The 17,848-nt window shown below is 31.8% G+C and overlaps 2 protein-coding genes across 2 annotated transcripts; one reads left to right on the forward strand and one right to left on the reverse strand.

The window, feature by feature from the left end:
* Positions 1-948: 948 nt before the first annotated feature.
* Positions 949-10,187, forward strand: LOC140047663 (uncharacterized). Its single transcript, XM_072092701.1, has 10 exons — positions 949-1,068; positions 2,502-2,606; positions 4,496-4,580; positions 6,960-7,052; positions 7,417-7,576; positions 7,870-7,955; positions 8,291-8,355; positions 8,636-8,756; positions 9,228-9,385; positions 9,796-10,187. The coding sequence occupies exons 1-10, from the start codon at positions 949-951 to the stop codon at positions 10,009-10,011; spliced, it is 1,209 nt and encodes a 402-aa protein (XP_071948802.1). The 3' UTR covers positions 10,012-10,187.
* A 3,767-nt stretch (positions 10,188-13,954) lies between these two features.
* Positions 13,955-17,122, reverse strand: LOC140047664 (uncharacterized). The gene has a single exon (XM_072092702.1). The coding sequence runs from the start codon at positions 17,120-17,122 to the stop codon at positions 13,955-13,957; it is 3,168 nt and encodes a 1,055-aa protein (XP_071948803.1).
* Between the last annotated feature and the right edge of the window lie 726 nt (positions 17,123-17,848).

The raw sequence follows: 17,848 nt of genomic DNA on the forward strand, positions 1-17,848 counted from the left end.
CTAGGATCTTTTTGTGCAAACATTTTGCCACAAAAGGAAGAGAAATGTAAACAATGTTTTGTTAGTTTTCAAAATCTAAATTGTTTGAGTAATGCAATTTAAAAAAGAAAGGTAATATGAAATTATTCTTTTCAAACTGAATGCTTTTAAGAAAAGTTCCGTCTCTTATCTTATGATTTCTCGCTAAAATATAATATACTAGTAAGTGCTCACAGATGCTTCTTGAATACAAGAACTTTGGTAAATAACTGAAAATTGCACTGTACACATAGCAATACAGATATGATGGAATTTATGTAGTCAAATATAATTGTCATCCTAAGAATTACCTTAATTTTGTTTATTGCATGGTATTGTTCACCAAATTCCTGTCTTAGTACATTTGATGATGGGATGGTACTGTATCAGGCTTCATGATATGATATGATTTTCATTGAGGCAAATGGTTTAAACTAAATTTGTTATCGTTAATATCTAACTTAACTTAATTATGATATTGGTTTCATTGGGTGTTAAAAATCAGTACTGAAAGTATGTACCAACTTTCTCTACCATTGAGTATAAATTCTAGAAGTTGCACTTAATTTACTGAAATTTCCCATTACCTAAATTTATATATAAATTCATTTAACTGCTTATTGGTCTCATATTGTTAACATCTAAACATTTGTTTGTACAATTTTATGAAATATGTATTTTATTAATGTTCAAATTTTATGATTGATATTGTACAGTAAGTAGATTTTAATGATTACTTACATTAAGTAATAGGCTAACAATCACTAGATCTGATCCATGGTAATATATTATATTTTGTTTTCATTTATCAATAATGATAATTAGGATTTTATCACATTATTTAGCAGTAATTGTTGTTTGTACAATATTAACAAAAAAAAAACAATTTCACATAATGTCTGTTGTCAGTATTTATAAACATTCATGATTATGATTCCTTTCCAGTATGGTGACACTCCATTACATTTATATCTGAGGAGTACTGCACCTACCTTAGAAATAGTGACGTGTCTTATTCAGCATGGGGCACCAGTAGCATTGCAAAATAAGGTAATGTACAGGGATTTGCTAGTGTAATAAGCTAACATTCTATAGATCTGCTGAAGTAAACCATTTAATGAGAGAAAAAAGTAAGCACATTAACAAAAATCAAATTTGATTAAAACAAACCAAATAAAAAAATAACTAAATAGTTATATATGATTTATTATAACTGATTTAAAGTGTACAGTTACCTATCATAAACATAAATCTTTAATTTTCTTAATGAACAAAAAAATCTATTTTTTTTATATATTCAGTTATTAATTAACAATTATTGACAATGGTCTAATTAATTGTAAATATGAAATAAAATGCGACAACTACTAAACAACTAAAAATGTTTATGTTAAAAAAATTAATAGAATCTGATTTTAATAAAAAACGATTATTAATTAATAATGTGCTCTTTCCCTTATCTTACAAAAAAAATGCTTCTGTCAGTCTATCCAGCTAATTATGAAAATGGCCTTAAAGAAATCCTTTTCCAACCTAGGATCTTTTTGTGCAAACATTTTGCCACAAAAGGAAGAGAAATGTAAACAATGTTTTGTTAGTTTTCAAAATCTAAATTGTTTGAGTAATGCAATTTGAAAAAGAAAGGTAATATGAAATTATTCTTTTCAAACTGAATGCTTTTAAGAAAAGTTCCGTCTCTTATCTTATGACTTTTTTGGAAAAATGATTTCTCGCTAAAATATAATATACTAGTAAGTGCTCACAGATGCTTCTTGAATACAAGAACTTTGGTAAATAACTGAAAATTGCACTGTACACATAGCACTACAGATATGATGGAATTTATGTAGTCAAATATAATTGTCATCCTGAGAATTACCTTAATTTTGTTTATTGCATGGTATTGTTCACCAAATTCCTGTCTTGGTACATTTGATGATGGGATGGTATCAGGCTTCATGATATGATATGATTTTCATCGGGGCAAATGGTTTAAACTAAATTTGTTATCGTTAATATCTAACTTAACTTAATTATGATATTGGTTTCATTGGGTGTTAAAAATCAGTACTGAAAGTATTTACCAACTTTCTCTACCATTGAGTATAAATTCTAGAAGTTGCACTTAATTTACTGAAATTTCCCATTACCTAAATTTATATGTAAATTCATTATACTGCTTATTGGCCTCATATTTTTAACATCTAAACATTTGTTTGTACAATTTTATGAAATATGTATTTTATTAATGTTTACATTTTGTGATTGATATTGTACAGTAAGTAGATTTTAATGATTACTTACATTAAGTAATAGGCTAACAATTACTAGATCTGATCCATGGTAATATATTATATTTGTTTTCATTTATCAATAGTTAACAATTAGGATTATTTACCACATTATTTACAGCAGCAAAAAACAAACAATTCACATAATGTCTGTTGTCAGTATTTATAAACTTCATTATGATTCCTTTTCAGTCTGGTGACACTCCATTACATTCATATCTGAGGAGTGGATACGCTACCTTATCAATAGTGACGTGTCTCATTCAGCATGGGGCACCAGTAGAATTGCAAAATAAGGTAAATGTACAGGGATTTGCTAGTGTAATAGGCTAACATTCTTTAGATCTGCTGAAGTAAACAATTCAATGAGAGAAAAAAGTAAGCACCTTAACAAAAATCAAATTTGATGTAAACAAACCAAATAAAAAAATAACTAAATAGTTTATATGATTTATGATAACAAACAAATTTAAAGTATACAGTTACCTATCACATAACATACATCTTTAATTTTCTTAATGAACAAAAAAATCTACTTTTTTTATATGTTCAGGTGAATCAGTATAATTTTGTTTACATATTTTTGACCGTAAAACAAATATAAATTGCTCCTATGTAGCTGTAAAGATAGCAACGATTGACAATGGTCTAATTAATTGTAAATATGAAATAAAATGGAACAACTACATTGACTAATAATAAAACAACAAATAAAAAAATGTATGTTAAAAAAATTAATAGAATCTAATTTTAATAAAAAATAATTATTAATGAATAACCTGCTCCTTCCCTTACCTTACAAAAAAAATGCTTCTGTACATCTACCCAGCTAATTATGAACATGGCCTTTAAGAGATCCTTTTTTCATAATATGAAATTATTCTTTTCAAACAGTCCCGTATCTTTTGTGGAAAAATGATTCTATAAGGTTGCTAGTTAAAATTGAATATACTAGTATTAAGTGCCCACAAATGGTTCTCGAATATATAAACTTTGAGAAATAACTAAAAATTGTCCAAGTCACACTGTACACAAAGCAAATGAATACAGATATGATGGAATGTATGTATTCAAATATAATTGTCATCCTGAGAATTACCTTAATTTTGTTTATTACATGGTATTGTTCACCAAATTCCTGTCTTGGTACATTTGATGATGGGATGGTATCAGGCTTCATGATATGATATGATTTTCATCGGGGCAAATGGTTTAAATTAAATTTGTTATCGTTAATATCTAACTTAACTTAATTATGATATTGGTTTCATTGGGTGTTAAAAATCAGTATCGAAAGTATGTACCAACTTTCTCTACCATTGAGTATAAATTCTAGAAGTTGCACTTAATTTACTGAAATTTCCCTTTACCTAAATTTATATGTAAATTCATTTAACTGCTTATTGGCCTCATACATTACGCTTAACATCTAAACATTTGTTTGTACAATTTTATAAAATATGTATTAAATTTTTAATGTTCAAATTTTGTGATTGATATTGTACAGTAAGTAGATTTTAATGACACTATACTACATTTGATCCATGGTAAGATATTATATTTTGTTTTCATTTATCAATAGTCGACATTTATGATTATTTACCACATTATTTAGCAGTAATTTTTTCTATGGTTTGGGTTGACAAAAAAAACCCAATTTCACATAATGTTTGTTGTCAGTATTATACACCAGCAACATTGCAAAGAAGGTAATGTACAGGGATTATACAGGGATATTTCATTTGTTTCTGGATAGTATCCAAATATTATTTGCTTTGAAAGTTTATAGTAAAACTATTTGTTGTTTTATATTATGGCTCAAACATTTTAACACATCTACCTACTGTTCCAAAGTAAACTTTTATTTAATTTATCTCTCTCTCTCTCAATGTTGAAGGCGGTAGACTATAAACGGCAGCGCTTAAGTTTCGGTTTGGATACAGGAGTTATAGGTGGCGCACTGTACAAGTTGATAGTAATTTCTATTCACGTCCTAATTTACAACCAATGTTAAAAAATAGTAAATCTACGTGTTATCACATGATGCTCTTTCATCCAATCTCTAGATGGTAAATGTTTGAGCCATGACATAATACTGTATGTATGTGATGCGTAATTAAAGTGTGTTATATTGTATATCAATAATTTCTCAAAACTACTAATAACTAAACCCATTTTTTTAATAGGATGGAAATACACTTGTCTCTCTTTTAGAAAGTAACAGGCGGATAGAGAGGGAAAGAAAAACTGAAATTTTAAACTTCTTAGAAGGTAAGTGAAGTTTTAATTATTGAAATTTTAGGATCAACTAGTTTCATTGCAAACGATAAAAATTTGACTTCTTGTTCCAAGTGAAGAAGAATGTCCAGATAAAGAAAATTAACATTTATGATATATCATTCACAGGTTTATTATAGATTAAATAATTCAGTGGGATAGTAGTATACATGGAAGTTGTGATATGTTGCAAGATGTAAATTATTTTGCTATTAATACGATAAAAATAACACAAAAACGCAAACTTTAAAATTCCTTTGAAATAAAAATATTAAATAAATCATTTTTCAAATCAAATCAATCTCTTTATTCAATACATCAAAACAGTACACATAACAAAAATAAAGAGATTTTAATGATGATGATGATGATTTTAAGATGAAAGGGACCTTCAATAAACCTCAAGGGGCTTTTGATAGGAGGCTTTACTTTAAACTAGTTACAATAATCGGACGGGGGATATGCATTGTTAAGGAATATTTGAACTTTATTAATTGCACATAAATGTAAAATGTAGATTTTTTTTTTTTAATGTAATCTATTTTATATATAATGCTATGTACAATTGGTATTCGCATTCAAGGCAAACAATTTACGATAGGAGGAGATAAATATTGAATATAAAAATCTAATTTTCTTGTTAAATCCCAGTTTTTGTTTCCACAATGGATGAATTTCCTTCACACATTTTAAATAATAATTCGTCTTCTTCGAGGAGCTGAATCACCGGATTTTCAGCGCGCCGTGCGTACCAGGTTACTACCGTAAATGATGGCGCTTAATTAAAAGTTCTTAGTAGATATAGCTCTATATCTATTAGCCTTAAAAGTTATCCCCTTAATAGATATAGCTCTATTACCTATTAAGCACCTACTAATAAGTAGATTTTAGGTAGAATTTAGATAGTTCCTAATAGGTTTTACCTCATTAGCATAATTCAAAACCCCCACTAATAGTGTTAGATAGATTTTTCACTATTTTCAATCTGTGAGTAACACAGTTGTATGCATCTATCTATTGTCTACTATAATAGCAATACTAAGGGCTACCAGCAACCTATTAATAGACATAAACAAACGTATAATAGCCAGTAACTGTTAATAAGCTATCTATTTTATACAATAGATAGCTACGGACTACCAGATAGCTATTAGAAATCTATGAGTATCATATCTATCTATCTACTGTCTACTTATTATAGCTATACAAGACTACCAATGACCTATCAATAGACTATAAAGAAACTGATAATAGCCAGTTAAATATTAATCAACTATCTATTTTATAGCTGGGAAGTAGTCGTTCCATCATTGATTCATTGAGTTAAAATCCTTAGTAGGCGAGATAAAAAGGTCTACTAAAAAACTACTAAAAATAGAGCTATTTCTACTTAAGTCTACTTAAATCTACAAATTTTTTTACTATGGGTAAAACCAATAGACAAATTCAAACTCCTCCTTCCCACATTCGCATTCGAGGCAAACAATTTACGATAGGAGGAGATAAATATTGAATATAAAAATAAAACATTTTCTTGTTAATCCCATTTTTTGTTTCCACAATGAATGAATTTTCTTCACACATTTTTAAGCAGCTAAAGAATACTATTTTTCTGTATGTAAAATTAAGCATCATACATGTGTTATTCTAAACACCAAGTCCCACAAAGCATAACCAAGCTCTACCAAGTGTATAAAGAACAGTGCCCTTATTATAGGCCTTTAAAAATGCAATTCCAGGTCTATATTGGCAAAATTCAGCCCAAACCATGGTGGGCTCAAGTTCAAGTTATCTTTATTGTGTTTTCACACAGGTATAAAAACAAAATTGGTTACTGGTCACAGAATATAAATAAAAACATTTAAAAAGTTCAAGGCATATTAAAAACTTACGATAGGTGGTCAATAATTCCTACTGCCAAATTCTGAATCATACCAGTTATTCATTTTAGGATTACTTTATTTTCACTTTACACAGTGAAACCATCCTAATCAACCGTATGGTGCTAGAAATGATTTAGATTCAGGATCTCTGTCAAAAAATGTTGCATAACGCCTATATGTTTGGATGAGTTTGAGTTCCACACATTTTTTAGGACATAATTAATAACTGTAGTTGTTAACTGTATACATTTTAGTTTAAAAAAATACATTATTATTATAGTATATCCAGAATGAATGAGATTTACCATTTTCATGTACAGTCGATTGCTTGTACACAGTCACCCACAAGCTTTTATATAACCTTATACCATTGAAAAAGTTTAAAGATACCATATGACAATTCAAGAGTTTTGCCAAGCTGTGACTTTTAATATAGTGTTTTTTATGAAAATATGTAATATGTAATATTTTTGTTTTGGTATTTTTTTAGATTTACCAAGTACTGTTGATGAGCAATTTCAAACACAATTTCAGAAACCGACAAATGACAAACAGATAACAAAACTTCGTAAGCCAGAGAGTGGTGAGTTTAATAAGAATCACAAGAGCTGCTGTATGTTGTATGATTGTATCTATATATAATTTAACACAATTGTGATTAAAATGGGATTTCAGTAAGGAGAGAATTAGACGCTAATGTTATTTAAAAAAAGCATTATTTCTGTGCGGTACTGTAAAAAGGCGAAAAAGTGTGCAACTAATAACAAATGGAGAGATTTTATTTATCATAAATAAAACAGTTGATTGTTTTCATCCAAAATACTGTAATAACGGAATGGAGCTAGTTTGCAGATTTATGTGGCATGCTTGATTGATGATTTTTTTTTTTTAACTTTATTTACTCCAGATGTTTTAAAAATCTATTAAAATCTTGATTCAATTTTCAGATATTCCATCTGATATTGCTGCTCGTGAATTAGAGTATCAGGAAGCTTACAAGGAAGCTTTGAAAGGAGGATCTGTCGCAGTCAATCTTGGAATGCTTAAGGTGATTGGACAGGAAGGAGTGGGTAAAACATGCCTCATAAATGCCTGTCTTGGAAAGATGTAAGTAGTTGGACAGTAAAATTGAAATTACAAAATACATGTAGGTACTGCCTAATTATATCAATAATAGATAATAGAATTAAATTTTAACATTGTTTTGTAATTTTAAATGAAAGATCATTTTAATTGTTGACTAAATAACTGATTTAAAATGTGTATTTTATAAATAAAGACTATTGAAATAGTAACTACTGGTATCTATAATTAAAAAGAGAAAATTGAATTTTACAGCACTAAAAATGAATGACATTCATTGTTGGTTTCAAATTATTATATTATTATATGTATCTCAGATTTGAGGAAGAACATAAAGTTACAGATGGCATAGCAGTGATAAGGACTGTAAGCACAACATGGACAGAGGCTAAAGCTGATAGTGGTAAACATGAATACAAATTAGCATATTACTCTTCCCATCATCATAGGCTATGTAACAATATTTATCTTTGATCTCATTATCATAGACACAAACAGGCCCACAATGAAACTGAGATGTAGAATGGAATTCAATAAATGCATACAACTGTAGTATGATGTCAACAGTCATATTTTCACATACATACACCAATTGTTACTCTATGATCCCTTAACACACAAGCTATTGTTTGTTGATGTACTGTAATTTTAATTTTACTTTAAATAATCAATCAGTTAAAGTACTGTCACCTATGTATCTGCTGTAATAATATGTGCAAATGTCTTTTTTCTCTACAGGTAATCCTTTAAAACAGTATACAAAATTCGTCACTGACAAACTGAGAGAAAAGAAAACTATAAACGTATGTCAATAATAGTGTAATGAATAAAGTAGCACCTACAGGACTATTACAAACCAGTCACTTAGGCTTTCTTTCTAAATTAATCAATGAGGCATTATGAGCAGCTATTTCATTTTTTTTTTTTGCTTCAATCCTTTAAAAATTTACTCTAACAAATTGGTTTTGTTTTTGAGAGTAAATAATATTAGTTTTCTCTTATATTAAATTGTAAACAAAACTGTATTTAACTTGAATAAACATTTATTTCTTTTTTATATCCATTTTTTGTGTTATTTATCAGATTGACATGAAACCACCTACAGATGATGTCGAGGATGATGATGGTATTGTTGTTGACTACAATAAGGATGACAACAATGATGATTACAAAAATAATGACAACAATGATTACACAAATGATAGTATGTAACTTTCCATTAAATTCTAATTATTATTATTACATATTACATACATATACATTACATTTTGTAGCTAATTTGCAATTTCTGTGATATTAAGTTTGTGCTGTAGTTATATGAAATAATTAGATTATTAATTAGATTTTCCAATTTAAAGTAACTTTTAATTTTCCTATAAAATTATTAAATGTATGTGATCAGAGGTGGAGGTAAGGCAACCTTTAACCTGTGTAACAATTATAGTGACAGTCATACTTTTCTACCTCTACTCTGACAGTGTCAACTAAAACTATAATGATGATAACAATGATGATGACTCAGTGTAACAATGATTATGATAATGAAGACTGCAATGATGATAATGATAATTAAAACAATGATGATAATCAGAACAACTATAACAATATGTTAATGACTTTTACAATGATTGTTTACATGTGTTGAGAGTGACCAAAACACTTGTTTCTACTACAGGTTCTTATACAGCTACTAAAGCTATTCCATTTGATACAGATCAGCAGTTAGATAAAGATGTAATCAAGGAACTTGAGGAAAAAAAGGAGGACCCCTTGGAAGAAACATTTAACATCTGGGATCATGGAGGTCAATTAATATACCATGGTATACATCGCGTAAGTTATAATATATGTATTTGCCTTGAAGTTAATATTATATTGAAATTGTTTAAATACTATACACAGTTAAAAGGAAATGTCTCTGTATATACTAACATAATGGTATGACCAAGGTTTAATTTGTTCATTCAGTAATCGCAAAATTCTTTCCATGGTACTGCTTTATATAAATTGTTATTACAAATTTTGCCTACGTCAACAAAAAAAGTATTTTCAGTAACTGTTTTCAATCACTGATTTTAACAGTGTTATATGAATTTGTACTAGAAAAATGCTTTAATAAAAAGAGTATCAATAGTAAATGTATAAACACAGTTTATAAAAAGACAAATAAAATGATACTTATTTATTAAACCTTAAAGCATATTAATCAAATATTTGAATAAAAACAAATTGTGTTTTTGCAGATGTTCATGACATTACAAGCACTTTATATTGTAGTGTTCGACCTAAGTGTAGACCTCAATGATCCTGCTGTTTATATTGATTCCAATGGAGTAAGTATTTTGCTATATATTTTATGCATTACAAAGAGTTTTATTTCATACCTTCTAGTCCGGTGGCAGGAGAGGGGAATCACCACCCGAAAGGGGACAAATTGCCATCCAACTTTTCTAGACTAGAATTTTCCGTAGATTACGAATATGGAAGGTAATCGATCAGGATAGGAAGCGTTTTCGAGATATAAGGGGTCAAAGTTCAAAATTGACCACAAATTTATTGAAGCACAATTTGGTCTGTTATTACATTTTTATGATTATAAGTGTCTATTCAATCACCTTATGAAAAAAAAATCCTTTGTGATTAAGGGTCAAATGTTAATAATAAATATTGACCAATCATAAAACGTACCTATAAAACCAAATAAAAACTAATATTTAATAAAAATTTGATGTTTTCTCATCCTGTTAATCAATCATACGCAATGTAAAAGAGCGAATACATAATTTCATCAGTTGACATAAGGTCAAAGGTCAACATTTTAATACGCGTATTAGTTAACAAATAAATGCAAAGTTGTCGAAACTATGATATTGATGGTTTTACAAGTAATCAAATTATTTGATTAGTAAAGTTATGTTATTTCATTATAATACTGTATTTAATCAAATCAGACTTCGATCAAGATAGGAAGCGAATTGGAAGAGATAAGGGGTCAAAGTTCAAAATTGACCAATTATAACAATGTATTATATACATATGTATTATAACCAATTTATTAAAGTTCAATTTGGTCTTTTAATACATGTGTATGGTTATAGGTATTGTATGGTGTTATTCAGTCGCCTTATAAAACAAATACTTTGCAATTAAAGGTCAAATGTCAATATTGACCAATCACACAATTTGCATTTAAAACCAAATAAAAACTAACATTTAAGACAAAATGTTATGTTTTATCATTCTGTTAAGACATCTATCAATCATACACAATCAAAAGAGCACATTTATCATTACACAAGTCGACATGGGTCAAAGGTCAACATTTGAACAAATGATCCACTAAATAATGCAAAGTTATTCAAACTATGAGATCGATGTTCATAAATGTAATCACATTATTTGATCAGTGAAGTTATGGTATTTTTATATTTTTTCTAGTGCGCATTATTTTAAATGTATTAATATAATACTGTAAAGTAAATAATAAAATTAATATTATGACGATTAAAATGTTATGATGTTAAAAAAGATGTTGCGCTGACCTTCAATGATTTGCCACTATACAGTTGCATTTATTAGGGCAACAATATTCGTTTTTGGAAAATAAACTACTATTCATCAGAACCAGAGAATACCAATTCGTACAGGATAGGGCATAGGCAGATCCAGGTGGCCAAACTCAATCCACAACTCACTACACAGACAGACCACAATTTTTATATAGTTTGGCCCATACAGGAAAGAGTTTCCTGTATACAAAGGATTCTAAAATAACCTATATGGATTTGCCCGAATGAGCCCTCTGAGGACCCTTTTGGGATCTCTATGTGGTGTGCTTCTACATAAGGCCCTGTATTAGAAATTAGTAAATAGTTCATAGATGAACTATGGAATAAAACTAAATGTGCACCCTCAATCTTTAAATAACATTTATGGATTTGCTCAAATGAACCCAAGGGCTGATCCTTCATGGACCTTTCGGGGTTCTCTATGTGGGGCTACAAGAGACCCTATATTCGAAATAATGTATGTGGGGTGAAAATGTGAGTTCATAGAGATATAATAAATATCCCTGTGCGCCCTCGATCATCCATAAGGAACATTTTATGGATTTGCCCAAATTAACCCAAGGGCCGGTCGTTCTCCATGGATGGACATTAAGCTCCATAATGGAAATATAAGGGGTGACACTGTGAGTTCATATAGACAGGCGCGGCCCATGAATTAAGCTGCCTGTGCACTCTAGATCCTTAAGACAAATTTATGGATTTGCCCAAATTAACCCAATGGCCGGTCCTCCATGGGTTCGGGAATCCTTAATATTGATTTGCTAGGTTTAGACCATTAAGGTTTGGTTTGTGAAGCCATGTATCCCATGCAACGAAACAATACGCAAAATGAGGCTGTATTTACTCTGTATCGTTTATTTTTCTAAACAGGAACAACAAACCCTGTATAAAACAACGTCATAATTATTATGCATCAGCAGTGTAATATAATTCAACAATAAAAACAATCACAAGCAAGCTTACTACAATATGGTCACTTCACTAATTATCAATTAGTATTACTGTATATAACATTTAACGAACTTATACCTGGATCCAATACATCAATTTCATACTACTAATCACGTCAACCTGGTAAGTTATCCAATTAACTTCAACATGGTATGTTATACAACCAACTTCAACATGTATGCTATCTAATAAGACAAAGCTGTATATCAAAGAGAAATTATTAAACAGTGAATTCATGGTCATTACAAATAATGAACGATAACAACTCAACTCGGTTATGCACATGGAGTAATACTGTAAAACATTATGGTTGTATAGAAAATATCTACTCACAGTATTGGCGAGAATCCACACTTTTAAAGAAATACAGTATATAACATGTCTTACTCAGACAACAACTAAAACAACTTCTGCAGAACCAACGCTCACGCAGCCTATTCAATATAATCATTCACCTGATATGCAAATACGCCCGCGAATACCAGTAGTGAACAATAGCAATGCAATGCAATATATTGCGCCACCAATAATGTAGATATAAGAAACTTCGGAAGCTTTCCGATCCATTACAATTTCCCCGCTTGGATGCCCTTTTGACCCAAAAGGAGCGAAACAAATTTATTTTTTAAGAGTGGACATGGGTAAGCGATATCGATTTTTGTGAACACCTTTTGTAAAACGAGATGATCGCCTTGGAATTACTCTCGAATCATCACGCTCAACATCTATTGATTGATCAGAATTCACATCTACAACAATCTTAAAACTTTCAACATCATCATCCGATTCAGACTCACAACTTTCATCTTTATAATGTACATCCACTTCTAGACCATCATACGGCAACCACTCATTCCAATCAAAATGTACCAGTTCTTCCACCACACTCCTAGGATCCGATCGCAATCGTCTGCGGTTAACATAATTCAAAGGACCCCCAACTGCAGAGCGGATACCAAAAACGTCTGCTTCTTTGTTAATAGTCTCAACAATATACGAGTGCTCCTCGAACTTATTGGCCAATTTATGTCTAGTATTAAAATGTCTTCGACGAAGTAAAACCCGATCACCAATTTCTAATATTTCCGTCGGAGAACAAGACTTATAACGATGCTCTTCTTTAGCTGCTGCTGATTTGACTCTACGTGAAACCACTTCATATGCCCTCTTCATGAGATCAGCTTCTTTAGTCAAATAATCCTCAGACCAATCTTGCTCCGCACATCCAATAAAGTGATCTAATGGAATTAATGGTTCACGACCAAACATAAGAAGATACGGTGTTACACCTGTAACGGTATGAGGGGTGGAATTATACATAAACACAATATGCTGCAGCAATTCGGGCCATTTGCGTCGATCTTTCGGGCTTAAAGAACGCAATAAACTGCATAAGGTCTTGTTGAAACGTTCGCACTGCCCATTACCTGCAGGCCAATACGCTGTAGTGCGAGATTTTGTCATGCCATAAAGACTACATATACCTTGAATAATTTTACCCTCAAAGGATCTACCTTGATCCGAATGTAACCGTGCTGGCACACCATAGTGGGAAAACCAATTATCTCTCAATACACGAGCCACTGTATCAGCCGTCTGATCTTTACATGGGACCGCTAGTGAAAACTTACTAAACACATCAGTCATAACAAGAATGTCTTCATAGCCTCCCTTTCCACGATCCATCTTTAAGAAATCTATAGCAAGAATCTCTTCGGGACGAAAGGCTAGAATATGACGAAGAGGGGGTTTGACCGTTGGAGTAGGGACTTTACTAGATACACAACTAAAACACTTGGAAATATGCGTACGTACATCACCATTCATACCTGGCCAGAAACATCGACGCTTTAGAAGTTGTATAGTCCGTTGAACTCATTTATCATGACATAAATTTAGTTTTTAAATTCGCTAAAGGATTATGATCAGTAAAAATGGTAACCTTTGAACCCTGAATGTAAGAAGCGAATTTATCCACCACTGCCCATTTTAGCCCCAACAACTCTAACTTAAAACTCGATAAATCAGGGTATCGGCATTCAGCACCACGAAGACTTCTACTTGCATAAGCAATTGGATGAAGAGAACCATTAGACTCCTGCAACAAGCAAGCACATAAACCTTTCAAACTGGCATCTACTTCAATAACAAATGGTTCATCAAATTTGGGATATACAAGAACTGGGGGTTTAGTTAAAGCATTTTTTAATTCAACAAATGCGGCTTCTTCAATTTCAGTCCAACGAAAACTGTGGGCCTTCCCCGCTTGTGTGTCAGACAACCGGGTTACCAAATGCAAGGGCGCAGCAATTTTGGCATAATTACAAATAAACTTTCGATAGTATGAAGAGAGTCCCAGAAATGATTTAAGTTCAGTAATACTTTTTGGCGTTGGCCAGGTCAGTATCTTTTCTATTTTCCCATAGTCTACAGCAACTCCAGCAGATGAGATAACATGACCCAAATAGGTTACCTCCGTCTTAAAGAAATCGCACTTCTTCCCCTTAACCTTTAACCCATACTTATACAATCTGGACAACACATTTTCTAATCTAGATAAATGTTGTTTAAACGAAGAAGAAAATATCAAAATGTCATCCAAGTACAACACAATCTGAGTCAAATTCATGTCGCCTAATACATATTCCATTACACGTTGAAATGTTCCCGGGCTATTAGACAGACCCTGCGGCATACGAACAAATTCATACAGTCCCCAAGGAACCCTAAGTGCAGTTTTATTAATAGATTCGTCTGCCATTATAATTTGGAAAAATCCATGAGATAAATCTAAGGTAGAAAAATAACAAGACCCAGTGAGTACTTCTAGAACCTCATCAATGCGTGGTAGGGGAAATGAATCTTTCAACGTTTGGAAATTCAACTTCCTATAATCAACGCACATGCGCAAAGACCCGTCTTTCTTTTTGACCAACACAATGGGACTTGCAAATTCGCTTTTGGACGGCCTAATTATTCCTTGGTCCAACATTTCTTGTAACATAGACTTAACACTTGATATAGAATGAGGAGGAATACGACGATATGGTAGTCTAATTGGAGTTTCATCTTTTAAATTGATAACATGAGGAATAACATCACACTTCCCAACATCAAAACCACTATGAGAAAAAACATGATTATATTTAGACAATAGGTTAGTCACTTGTTGAGTTTCCACACAATCAAGGTTACCGTTGATAATTACCCCAGGCGGTAACTGCTGGCTCTCAGAATTTAACTCAGTACCACAAAAAGAATTAGAATAAGAGTGATTAATGTCATATAACTTACGCACAGAACCGACGGATACAAGTCGACTTTGGGTGTGGTCACTAAACTTACAATCATCAATATCAGATTTTACACTACCGTCAACAATTTCTGAATGTGAATCACAAGGAATAGTAACATCAGAATGTTGCAAAGAAACTAAGATACTTGATTCATCCTCATCTACTTGCAAAAGAATTTCAGCCTTTCTATTCCATGGAGCATCAACATGAGTAGCGGTTACATGTGAAAGATCACGTAATAAATGGAACCCTTGTAATTCGCGTAAAATGTTACACCCAATCAAAACAGGATATTCATTACTATGATTAGTTACAGTGACAGCATCTGAAACTACCAAAAAACTACCAGTTAACTTTTGTTCACCTATAACAATGGGAATTTCTACATATCCTTCGATTGGAACCTCCACCCCACAAACACCGATAACATTCATGAAAAGCCCATTAACAGATCCCAGCTCTCCAACAATTGACTTTAATTGCTTATTATAGACCGATGACGGAATTATTGAAGCTTCAGCCCCTGTATCCAAGATACAACCTAACTCAGTTGAGCCTATTCTAAGGATAGTACATGGACTTCTGGCTACTAATTTATCTACTAAAACAACATCGGAACATTTCAAGGATTGGACGTTAGACATATTTCCATTATTGTCCGTGGCAACAACAGGGATATGAACTTCACGTTCAACATTACCAGTTGGAATTGGATGATTGGTTTGTGACTTAGAAACAGTATTAATTATATCCTGAGTAGGCGTATCTGAAGCACTACGTTGGATACCCGGAGTATTAGAATTACTACTACGATTCTTATGTGGACATGCATATGAATAATGACCTCTTCCTCTACAAAACCAACACAACCCAGAAGGTATTTCACAATCAGATTTGGTATGACCATTTTTACCGCAATTGTAACATTTTAAAGGACCTGTAGAATGTTGATTAAACTTAGGTGGACTAGATATAAATTGGGAACGCTGAATTTCGCTAATTTGTTTCTTTAATGCTTGCAATTCTCGCTTTACTTCTGATAGTTCTGAGGGCCGTTCATTACATTCTACGCCATGTGCACGCGGATTTGTCCTAACAATATCAACTTTATACAACTCAAGAACTTCTTCGCGCATATCAAAAAAAGATTTTCCTCTAAAAGCTAGCTCAATGCGACGTAATTCACGCTTAACTGTAGGATCACGAACACCGTCCACTAAACGCTGCTTTAAAGTAGTATCTTGAAGATGTCTCAAAGCGGATTGCTCAGAGGTATAAGACGCTTCAACAAGTTGGGAGTACAGTTTCATTAAAGAAAGGCTATATTCAGCCAAAGTTTCACCCGGTAACAATTGCCTAGAATAAAATGCTGAACTATATGATGCAACAGAATCCTCTGATTTAAAAGCGAGTTCTAAAATTCTTATAGCCGCTTTCACATTCTTCCCATTTTCACACATACTCATACTGCATTTAACCTCATCCTTCGCACAGCCACCAAGATGACTAATCAGGGTATCGTATCGATCATCATCGCCCAACGAATAATGATCACAATAAATTCGAAAATCTTCAAGCCATTCTTTTAACGTAAGGTCCCCGGGAGACCTTGGAACACCCTTAAATTTTACTAACTTAATCGGAGGAGCTTTCTGAACCGAAACGCCTTTTAAAACATTAGTTAATGCCGCAATCACATCATTAACGCCATCGCCGCTTGCAGTTGCTTCAGATTTAGATTGGCCTAGCGACATTGCAGAAGGTGAATTTGTGACAATATTATAGTAACTATAAATACTTTAAACACTACAATAAACAGAGCTTCAATACAAAAAACAAGTATCGTAAATGTAATACAAAAGTAACAATATTTCATATAAGGTAAGTATAAGCATCAATTCACAATATCATCTTAAATAAAAACACACTGCCATGTCCATCGAAACAAAGATTCTGTAATATTATTATATAAAACCATACACCTTCCGTTCTAAAATTAAATTAAGTTAATTAATCTTATCTGTCCAATACTCCTTGTCTTATGCACGATCCAGGGTTTGGTAAAACAATTGTTGAAAATACACAAGGCAATCCTCCTTCAGGAATGCTTGAAACGTTGCATCCATCCTGTCCGTGACGCCAATTTGTCGTGGTTCGGGAATCCTTAATATTGATTTGCTAGGTTTAGACCATTAAGGTTTGGTTTGTGAAGCCATGTATCCCATGCAACGAAACAATACGCAAAATGAGGCTGTATTTACTCTGTATCGTTTATTTTTCTAAACAGGAACAACAAACCCTGTATAAAACAACGTCATAATTATTATGCATCAGCAGTGTAATATAATTCAACAATAAAAACAATCACAAGCAAGCTTACTACAATATGGTCACTTCACTAATTATCAATTAGTATTACTGTATATAACATTTAACGAACTTATACCTGGATCCAATACACCAATTTCATACTACTAATC

Source organism: Antedon mediterranea, chromosome 4, assembly GCF_964355755.1.
Source record: "Antedon mediterranea chromosome 4, ecAntMedi1.1, whole genome shotgun sequence".
NCBI lineage: Eukaryota > Metazoa > Echinodermata > Crinoidea > Comatulida > Antedonidae > Antedon > Antedon mediterranea.

What these genes read in the sequence shown, in the direction of transcription:
- LOC140047663 (XM_072092701.1), top strand. Translation starts at nt 949, where the DNA reads ATGATTCCTTTCCAGTATGGTGACACTCCATTACATTTATATCTGAGG. An exon ending in CAGTAGAATTGCAAAATAAG is followed by an intron (nt 2,607 to 4,495) that starts GTAAATGTACAG and finishes TTTTTTTAATAG; the next exon opens with GATGGAAATACACTTGTCTC. An exon ending in CAATGATTACACAAATGATA is followed by an intron (nt 8,757 to 9,227) that starts GTATGTAACTTT and finishes TTTCTACTACAG; the next exon opens with GTTCTTATACAGCTACTAAA.
- LOC140047664 (XM_072092702.1), bottom strand. Translation starts at nt 17,122, where the DNA reads ATGTCGCTAGGCCAATCTAAATCTGAAGCAACTGCAAGCGGCGATGGC.